Source organism: Necator americanus, chromosome II (genome assembly GCF_031761385.1).
Source record: "Necator americanus strain Aroian chromosome II, whole genome shotgun sequence".
NCBI classification, from domain to species: domain Eukaryota; kingdom Metazoa; phylum Nematoda; class Chromadorea; order Rhabditida; family Ancylostomatidae; genus Necator; species Necator americanus.
This window is the reverse complement of record NC_087372.1, coordinates 34,664,155-34,674,681: the sequence shown is the minus strand read 5'-3', so window position 1 is coordinate 34,674,681 and position 10,527 is coordinate 34,664,155. Positions and strand designations below refer to the sequence as shown.

The 10,527-nt window shown below is 39.4% G+C and overlaps 3 protein-coding genes across 4 annotated transcripts; 1 reads left to right on the top strand and 2 right to left on the bottom strand.

Moving 5' to 3' along the window:
* Positions 1-175: 175 nt before the first annotated feature.
* On the bottom strand, positions 176-459 carry RB195_020423 (uncharacterized protein; the record flags this gene model as incomplete). The annotated part of the gene is made up of 2 exons (XM_064188708.1): positions 176-327; positions 399-459. 2 exons carry the CDS (start codon positions 457-459, stop codon positions 176-178), a joined length of 213 nt encoding a protein of 70 aa, XP_064044589.1.
* Positions 460-1,262: 803 nt separating this feature from the next.
* RB195_020422 (uncharacterized protein) lies at positions 1,263-5,217 on the bottom strand (the record flags this gene model as incomplete). Its single annotated transcript, XM_013441430.2, has 7 exons — positions 1,263-1,586; positions 1,679-1,828; positions 3,493-3,662; positions 3,719-3,822; positions 4,111-4,291; positions 4,929-5,060; positions 5,160-5,217. 7 exons carry the CDS (start codon positions 5,215-5,217, stop codon positions 1,263-1,265), a joined length of 1,119 nt encoding a protein of 372 aa, XP_013296884.1.
* Positions 5,218-6,200: 983 nt separating this feature from the next.
* On the top strand, positions 6,201-8,838 carry RB195_020421 (uncharacterized protein; the record flags this gene model as incomplete). Of its 2 annotated transcripts, XM_064188707.1 has the most annotated exons (4): positions 6,201-6,295; positions 7,298-7,406; positions 7,530-7,591; positions 8,637-8,838. In XM_064188707.1, 4 exons carry the CDS (start codon positions 6,201-6,203, stop codon positions 8,836-8,838), a joined length of 468 nt encoding a protein of 155 aa, XP_064044587.1. The 2 variants fall into 2 exon arrangements, with proteins under 2 accessions (XP_064044587.1, XP_064044588.1); XM_064188706.1 differs by lacking the exons at positions 6,201-6,295; positions 7,298-7,406 and having other exon boundaries at positions 7,542-7,591.
* Positions 8,839-10,527: the final 1,689 nt, after the last annotated feature.

The following is a 10,527-nucleotide window of genomic DNA, read 5'->3' as shown; positions in this document are numbered from 1 at the left end:
CTAACCAGACTTGAAATATAATCTATGAGCAATGCCCAAAAGAAATCTGGATCTTATCAGATCCTATATGAATAAAATGACCAAACAACTTGAGCTATTTCTACGGCAAAACACCTTCCTACACATAAAAATTAATCATTATGGATCAATCCTAGAAAGAGAAAATTGCTATACTTTAAGAGATGCCTTGAGGTCCCACAGGGTATCTCTTCTCCTGCTTGAGTTTTCTAAACGATACCTCTGCGGATGTATGTTTAGAAGGAAAAACGATCCAGTTCACGAGAGTAACGTTATTTGATATTGATTGATTGAACGTGATTTGAATTACTACAAATAAATAGAATGTTCACATGCAAATGGAAACTAGTACAGCCCAATTCACTAACACGAACTTTTACCTGCATAGAATAATAGCCCGCCGAAATATCCCGTCAATGAGTGCGAATCGGAGATCCCCATTTATCACATGTCAACTTCAACGACGCATGTTTCATCCACGCTCACTATTTCGTCTCCATGGGTCTTTCGTCTGCCAACAACACTCGTTTCACTAATTATACTCAAATTTCCGGTTTATTCGAAAATGAAGAAGATCTCACGAAAACTTTTGAAATCACGGATGATTCTCCGAATATTTAAACCTGTTTTCAATCACTACACGCAACAATTCTATCAATGTGTTTTCTGTTAACCGTAGTCTACCAATGAACCAAACACTTTGTAGAATGTATGTTTATTGTAGTAAAAATGCGGAAATTTATCGCGTTTCCATCAATGTGACAGTTACGCCAGAGAAGTATGAATTAGGCAAATAAAACCTTTCCAACGAAAGAAAACACGCTTTATCGGGTTCCTCTCAACAAGTAGAAACAACAACACTCCAAATAACAAATATCGTCGCTCTGCTAGGGCCCAATAGTGCTCCACTTCCCTGCGTAAACTATCTGAGATGATCGAGATAATGGAGGCGAAGATCATAGTCGACTCTTTTCATTTTAAACAAGCAATGTAGCCACCGAAACAACTTCATCAAAAACAGAGATCGAATGGCTAAACAACAAAAACGAGAAAAACGTCGCGTAACAAGATGACGAAAACTGACTTCTAGAAGGACTGACGTTACTATGTTGCTATACATGCAGGGTGCTTAGACTAACTGGGCACGAGCAGAAATCGTAGAGCAATACGAATATTGGAGATATGGGACTCGACTATGAAAAGAACAATGGAACGACGGCCAGATGTTGAAATGAGTGGAGGGTTTATTTGGAGCCAAGAGCAGGGAAGGCATCAAGAGAGGAGTCAAAATGTGGTGGCGCTTGTGCACGACCACCACCGCGCCCACCTCGTCCACCTCCACGAGGACCACCACGTCCCCTCGGTGGACGGTCACCGCGATAGCCACGACTGGGTTCAGCGAATTGAATATCAATATGAAGGGCCTTCTCACGAGGCTCACGACGAATTATTGAAACTTCTTCCTCCTCTTTATCAACCACTACCTCTTTTTGAAGCTTTACCAACTTTCCGAAGTTCTCTTCCTCTCCTTCTCCAGCTTTGCGAACATTGAATTTTGGGGCCTCCTTCTAAATAAAAATGGACTGTATCAACTTAAAAAGTAGCCGAGCTACCATAACTTGGAAAATGACGAAAGAGAAGAACATCAACATCGACTAACCTTGTGTGCTTCAATGTACTCTTTCAACGTCTTCTGTTTCGCATATTCAGCCTCAAGGGCTTCCTGAGCAAGCTCTTCAGCTGTTTTCTCACGGGGAGCTTCTGGCTCCTCCGAAACCACAACTGGTTCAGTTTCCCCAGCGAGTTCGTCCTTCACAAAAAAAAAAAATTAATTCACAGGGTCACAGCTACAGTAACAAAATAATTTTGTAATTTCGCGGAGTAACTAAAACCAACGTCTTAGTCGGTCACAATTTCATCACTATTTTACTTCCATAGAGTTGCACTGTCTAGCCTATGTGATTGTTTGCCACAATGAACCATTTACAAGCTAGTTTCCAGTTTTCTTCACTATCAAATGAGGTTGAACTTTAATTTTCTGTGAAATAGCAGTTGTATTGCACAGCAGTGCAGTACCCTAACATACTACCTCCTAAAGCATTCTATTCCTCACCATTTTGCAAGGATAATCGTAAGCCAATTCTAGCTAACCGTCGTGCTTTCTCTAAAGCGGATAACTGTGTATAAAATATCTGTGCAAGCCCAGGTCACGCGTCAGTCATGGACTGCACCAAATAACTGTAATTTCAAGACAAGACGTTAACAAGCTGACCAGTTGAACATCTGGGAAGAAATAAATACAATAATAACAACATATAGTAAGCAAAAATCGCTTGACTGTCCAAGAAGACGCCAGTGTAGGTAGGAAAACTTGGCAAAATTAGCGGTAATTATAAACAACCAGAATCACAAAAGATTTCTAAGCTGCGTTTTAAAAAATATAGACATAAACAAAAATCGCGTTTGCACAAAAAGAGGGTAACGCTCAAAAAACCCAACAAGTCTCATCCTCGTTGCAGCCTCAGCATCCTTTATGGTTGTTATTTTATAAAGCAAATTCGGTTTTGCAAAACATCCTCAATGTATACGAAGCGGAAGAGCAACATGAAGAAATCTGACTAGAGAGAGAGACTAAGAATGATTGGTAAACTCTTGCGCGGAACTATCTTCTCCTGGTATGCTCATTTCGAATTCCTACGAAAATGGATTCGAATACTTGTCCTCTGCACATAGACACACACGTGCGGCGCTATCACTACGGATATATCACCGAATTTCGCTTCATTTCGAATGTAGCCTAAGGAAATATAACAGGTAGTCAGAAACATAAAACCCACGAAACATACTTCCATTTAAATAGAGCGCTCGTGAACACTAAGTACAAAAATTCTAAAATCGGGTTTCGCTCTAAAAATTCTAAAATCGGGTTTGAAACCAATCAGTTACGTAGGGCAGCATTTTCGTGCCTCTGCCGTGTCCAACAGCACGCAGTGTTCCATTACGGAAAAGTTCTTTTCACTGAGATAAGGAGCAAAACTACCCGCACACCTCGACTATCGGCATAAACATTGCCAACACTGATGAGTTGATGGCGGCTGTACTTTGTAATCATTCGCAGCGGACAAGGAACAAACAAGCCCTACTGTAATTGCCAACTTTTTAAAAAAGCTATAGTCATCTATTTACACTTTGTTTCCAGATTTTTTTTAATTATCATAGAAGACGCTGCGAGCAACGGAGGGTCATTGTCTTTGTTGGTGAGATGGATGCACTACTTATTTCTGGAAGAGATATTTTCAGACAAGTTTCGAAGAGATCGAGACAGTTCTTTACCAAATTAGTTGCGTATTTCTTCACTATGAAATAGCTATACATGGTCTCCTGAAATCTATGACACCAAAAACGTCCTAGAATTTCATGACGTACAATGCTTCGTGAAGATCAAAATCAATAAGCAAGTGAATAGAAACACACCTTATCATCCCCCCAATTTCCACGCCCATGTCCATCCTTTTTGTCGACACCGCGCACTCCGGTGCGGTCGGACCCGCTTTGACGATCAAATTGGCGGCCGCCACGGAATCCACCACGTCCCCTTCGTTCGCCATTAAATCCACCACGTCCACCACGACCACGTCGCTCACCTAACAAATCGCATCAGTATGGACAATATGTGCAATATCAGGAAGACGATTCTCACCCTGGAATTCCACTACCGGAGAATCATGTGAAACTTCATCAAAGTTATTCTGTGTATCCTTGGGAGCGTCTATGAAGGTGTTGGCATTTCCGCCACGTCCTCGGCTAAAATACACATAACGGTGAAAGTAATTCAATGCAAAAGGAAAGATTAACAAATGTTTGGGCGCGGAATGAAAGAAAAATCCCTCTTCATCATGTTCTCTAGCGTTTTGCTTTGCTTCCAATCTCTTTCTAGACTTAAGAACCCATATACGACTGGTGAAATCTTGCGCATTTAGATTATATCAAGAGCACGAAACATCGCAGCTGTTAATTCATAACAGAATAATGACGTGCAGAGACAGTCGGTCAGATAATCAAGAGCGACGCGGAAACTAAAAAAGCACTTACAATGGTGCTCCGCGTCCGCGTCCCCCACGTAGTCCACCACGACCACCACGTTCACCGCGGATTTCTCCGAATCGCTCGGAGAAGTCTCCTTCCTGTCGTGGAGGACGAGGGCCACCTCGACCTCTACCACGACCGCCACGACCTCCTCTCTCACCACCGACAGGCTTGCTGTTCTCTTTGCCTGAAACGCGGTAGCTTTCGACAGAGTAATTCCTGGAAGTGTTTTTGGAAGTTATTAGTTGATTGCTATTAATTGATGAGTGGGCATAACCCAACTCAAGTAAATCAGTTAATTACAAGCGAATGATGAAGACGTCGTTTAAAAGAAAGAAGTACTAGGTAACAATTGTGCAACGATTCAAATTGCACGTTCCTAAATATGGACATGAAGTTAAGCTCGAAACAAAACCAACAACTAATGTTGAGAACGAACTTGCCTTTTTAATCGCAGAAAAAAGGAAACAAAGGGGTCCTAATAACGATTAACGGAACAAAATAAAAACTAAGAGCATGCATATTGTAAGCAGTAATCAGGTCGTCCACTAACTTTCGCGACTAAGCAGTGAACAAAATTCAAATTCATGCCTCATAAGCTTCTCCATCTCAAAAAAAGCAACGCCTTGAGCGTATAGCTGTCGCCTTTGGAGTCACTCAACCAAATCATGCCAATAGAAAACGTGGCGCATCATATATGCTTCGTAACCACTTATAATTGTAAATCCAATGCAATTGCGGCTGATCGAATGTTCAAGAAAATATGTATAGACTTATTCCGACTGGAACAATCAATGTTAAACAATCTCAAAGAAAAATCATACCAGCAGGCTTTGCCACTTCTTTAGGTGCTGCAGCGGCTTGCTTTGCTAGTTTGTCAGCCTTCTTTTGAGCAGCAGCCTTCTCAGCCTCCATTTGAGTGACCCGGCTGATAAGTTCTTGCGGGTCATCAAGATCTAAAGTAATACACCTTACTTAAGAAAAGAAAGAAAAATATCGCAAAGAACGGAAATTTAGGTCTAACAACAATCCTTTTCCCAAGGGACTTGACTAACCGTCGTCATCGGACATGAAGCCGAACTTGTTGGCAACATTGCAACCGTATTCGACCATTTTTTTTTCGCTTGAAGTAGAATTCAACAAGCTTTAAGAGGCTCCTCGTTCCTTTGATCTCTTCTTAAAATACGTCCAAGTCAAACGTCCATGCTAAATGGACCCTAAAAAAACAATCTATAAGCATAGTTTCCCTTCCCCTCATTTTCCAAAAAGTACTCCAGTTAGTTCTACAACGAACTGAACAAAAAAACACGACTGAACAGAAAAATACAATCGAAAAGCTGAAACAACCACTCGCGAGCGCACCTTCGAGATTATCGAACGATTTTTCTGTGTTCGAAGAGTCGACGCGCACAAAGTGGGTCTCAAAGCGAAAATTACATAACCCGCGATTTTGAAACAAAAAAAGTGATGAACAGCTGACAGCCTCGGGAGCAATTGTTGGGAATTCTATTTTTCGTGCGGATTCTTTGCCCGGGCTTTGATCACCACTGCTTGGATTCGCTCATCGCTCATTTCTCACGCAAAAAAACGTCTTATTCTCACGGTGCAGTATCTCTGCGTTCGGCAAAAGGCGTTTTATAACCATCATCGATCCTGGGATGAAATAATTGAGTACCATATTCGCGTGAGGTGAAGGTACAGAGTGTTTCTTCTCCTCGCAGTCTTACTCTTTTTGTCTTTTCTTTTTCCCTCGTTCCGTTCTCGTCTCCTAGTCTATTATTGATTACTCGTGCCCGTCTAATTTGTCTCCATGGCGATATTCTAGGTTTTCGGCGCTTCGTTTGACTTGTGAGCCCGTATTCAACAAAATTTTCTCAGTTGGATAAACGCGCTCCATCAGAAAAATATCCATTGGTTACAATACGTTACAATTAGTTATGGATACATTGCTATACAATAAAGATTTGTCCGCGAACAAACGAATCACGCAGCGGAAATACGTTTCCACGTTTTAACATTGGAGATTTCTCGACGAGAAATGGCTTGGTCCAGAAACGATGTGTCCTTGCACCGCGAAACCAAACAATTAGTTTAGGATGGCACGAATAGAGAAAGAAATCACCAATGATTTCGTTCCGATCGTATATATCCTCCTAAGGACAGGTATACTGGATACGGCTACGGTTATTCGGTAACGGTATGGGAGTTTACAGCGCATATCCAGCGAGAAAGCTTGTAAGGTTGTTATCTGACTCACTGTTCGGGAAAATGTGAAGGAAAAAGCGTCTGAGGACATCTGTTCTCAAAAACTTCGCTGTTCACTTCATGAACTCCGTGAATTCACAGTTGCACATATTCTTATTTTTAATTCAGATATATAAGTAGGTACAGTTGTTTTTATTTCGGTATTAGTTTGATCCTTACTTTTGCTAGTTGAATTCACTAAATTAAAGTTGAGATTTAGAAAATGCGAAGCACATCCAAAATGCAGAAGGCGCATTTTTTATGTTTTTCTTATGTCAAGCAATTCTGTCATGCATTTGATAGAAAAAAATGAAAATAAACCTGCAATATTACTTAAGTTGGAGGTAGCAAAGTTCTATGTTGCTCAGCCGCGACCAGAGTGGGTGTGGACCGATAAGAAAACACAGGAAGTACAGTATGGGATGAGTGAGAGATCAAAATAATTGGAGCAGTGTGAATAGTTTTCTATATATAGCATACACTGTGATTATCAGATTAGCTTGATTATTTTTGATTTCATGATTGTATTTTAGTTTTATTTCTAGCCATGAGCCGTTTATGGATAATCGGTAGTCTAGCTTTTAAGCTATTGTAAGATCCTCTCAGAATAGTTGACTTTAAAGGACAAGCTCTTTAGTGGCAACGAAATAAAACGTGTAAAAGATTGTTTTGAAGCTTCGACCAGTATGGGCGGTATTATTTGGTTGGAGGGAACGCTTAGCGAGCCAGAAAGGGAATGAGCGCTCACTAGCGTTCTGGATACACGGCCCTTATTTCCCGTGCCCTTATTTCTGGAAGCTTTATCTTACTTTTTCTTTTAGTAACTTTAGCTTACATGTTATAGATCCTCTAAGATTAATGGCTAGGTCTTAGGGTCCCGACTAGTTCAGTTATTTACTTCCAGAAATAGGGGTGCCACAGAGTGCCTTCCAACTATATTTTAGCCTAGGTACCTCTTAACCGCTCCCCGAGTAAGAGTACCCAGGTTCCTTCACATTGCACTTACAGTAACTAAAACAACGTCCTTCACCTCACTTGGTTATCCAAATGATCGCAGTGTAAGCATCTTCTGGGCATATTGTTCCATTTTTTTCCGAAGAGTAATTCCTTTGCTTTTATAGTTATGAATCTATGCTTTGAAAGAATAATGCATGATGATACGTAAATTCTTCATTTTACAGTTTGCTCGCGAAATGATTCTTGACGAAGTCAACAAATCTCGTCAAATGATGTTGAAAAACACGTGAGTAATTTTTTTTTTCTTGTAGCAACAATTTTTCTAAGGTGTGGTTAATTTTCGGTGCACGCATGACTTTTCATGTTCATTGTTTGAAACCCAGCACGGTTTTGCAGCAGACCCGCTTTGACCACATTATTCAAACTTAGGCACTATTTAATATAAGATTTTTTTTTTTGATTGGCCAATATTTGCAAGTCGAAGCAGGAATTTCTAAGGAGAATGAAAGAACATATTTTTGCATAGTTATTAATCTGAACAATGGATATTCTGTAAGACTTTGCTGATGGCAGGGTAATCACGCGTGACTGATATTAAATTGCTGCTCTATCTGACTATCACGATTGCGAAAAGGAAAGTTAAAGGGGGTAAAATGTAGTTAGAGCCCTTATTTCTCGAGGTAAATAATCAAATGAATCCGGGCCTCAAGGCCTAAGCATTAGTCTTAGAGGATGTATGACATGTAAACTAAAGTTAATAAGAGAAAAAAAGTAAGTTAGAGCGTAAGAAAATATGGGCGCCCCTGAGTGACCCCCTAACTACATTTTACCCCCTTTAACTCCCCCTCCCCAACTACATTTTTCCGAGTTAGAGGCCTATCAAATCAAATATTTCACTTGTAGACCATCTCATGACTAATATTACAGGAGCTATCTTTAGAATTTAGATGTTTCTGATATAAGAAGCTTCAATCGCGGTCTTACTTATCAACGAAATTTGTTAACGGTGTTCTTTTCGATGTCAAGCTAAAAACCTTAACCAAGAGAAGTTTCTTTTTTTCTTCAAATACAAACTAAATAAACGCTTTTGGCTTTTTGCACCAATCCTATTTTTTTTTGTCGAATAGACCTGTTGCTTGGATCTGTAGAAATGCTGATTTTGCAACTCTTTTAATTCCAACTAACTCTCAAAGTAAAGGGTTGCAAGCAACGGTGAACTCTGATTTTCTGCGCGAGCTACTTCGCTTGTAATGCGGGGAGGAACTAAGGGTTCAGAAATAGAAAATCTCTTCTACAACTTTTATGAAATGTTTAATTGATGTTGCTTACAGTTCCGCCATGTCAAATCGTGGAAATCGGGAACCGTTAGCTGCCCAGTGCACAGATCAACGCAGCCTTAACCTTTTCACTATGGTGGAAACACAAAATTATCCAACACATTTTGTTCCTATCAATTCTAATTTCGGTAACCCACTCATAGCAGTCTTTCCTCGTATTGCTACTGAAGAGGTGGAGAAGTCGACAACAAAATGATTTCACTATTTCTATGTAATGATTCTGATGGTTCGACTTCTGAAGTTCTGATGTTGATTTTCATGCAAATTGTCTCATGTTCGAAATGTGTTGTTTATAGCATTATCATTGTTGATCTTCTCGATTTAACCCATGGTTGCAGAAGACAACACCATCTGGATGTTGAAATCAGCAGGGAGTTTTGTTCATTCTGAAATTACGTGAGATTAAATAACAGGCAAAATGCGGGCATAGAATTTAAGAATGTATGGTTCAGCGAAACCGGTTTTACCTTATTGAATTTGGAAAAAACCGGTTATACATGCAATTTATTCTCTGCAGTTTTATTCTGGTTGTTAATCATTGTACCCAAATATATTGCAATGTGGATGGTTTGTCGAAAATGTAGTCTCTAAAACATGTGTTTCTCATCTGAGTGAACGATCGTTTCGTTATTTATTTATTTTTTCTTAAGAACTTCGCTTGCAGAAATGCAAGATGACGGCTTACAGTTTTCATGCGTTCAGCTAAAGTACGTTAGCTGATTGTAGTTAACGTGAATCTTTTGCGTACTGATTTAACGCAGTTAACTACAAATGTAGTGAATTAAATACTCGGGTTTTAAGGGGAGCGAAACGGATTAGCGATGTTGGGGACTTCTTTAGTGCACACCTTTGAAACAAACAGGAACATATGAAGAATGATAACCTTGGCTCGCTTATTTATGTGCTGGACGACTCTAAGCTATAGCTTGCTTTTGCGTTAGGATTTAAATCCATGAATAGTACAGTTAGAGTGCTTGGAAATATTCCGCTTTCGTCATCATTCACAAATTGGTTTGAGCTTGACTTCTGTAAATTTAAATCGCTTATGATTTTGACTTCGATATCGCCACATTGACATACATGTTTTTCCTGATGCTTGACGGGATCAGGAATAAAATTATCTTCTAAATATGGTTTCTTCTTTTCCTTTTTCTTCGTTGTCTTTCCATTTTTTTATTGTTACTTTCGTTCTCCGGATATGTGTTTTCAAACATCCACCGCTGTTCATTTCTTTATCTCTGTTCCCTTCGTTTTTCCTTCTTGTTTGTTGTTTGTTACACGTATATTGTATTCAGTTCATAATTCTTGCTTATTGATAGTGGGATGGTAAATAAAGTATTGAAAGTTCGAAAATAGTCAACACATTAAAGTACTGGGATGGATTTGCTTTTTTTTTGTCGCAGTGGAGAGTGTATAAGACATGGCTGTCCGTGTTTCATCTCTTTTTTTCTGGTTATCAAAAGAAAAAATAAAGACAGTAGGAAGTTAAGAAAAATGAGTTTATTTTACACTGTTTTACACATTGTTGAAAACATGTGGAAACATATACTTTCAATAGTCCTACTACAGCTAATACTAATTTAACAACAACCTGTATGTATGAGACATCACATAAAGCAAGGCAAGATGTGGATGGGAACATTTTGCTAGCAGAACGTATAAAATTATTGAAGAACACACACAATTAAAATAACAAACGGGGAGATTAAGGCAATAAGATAAGGCGTTTATACAAGACAAGGCATATCGACGTTACAACATATACACGTTGTAAGGACATAAACTGATGGCTATCAAAGTCACATCAATTTTTCTTGGAAAAGTTGAGGTCAAAGAGAATTAACTGAGGAAAAAAAACCATTGTCCACTTCCATCCAAACATACA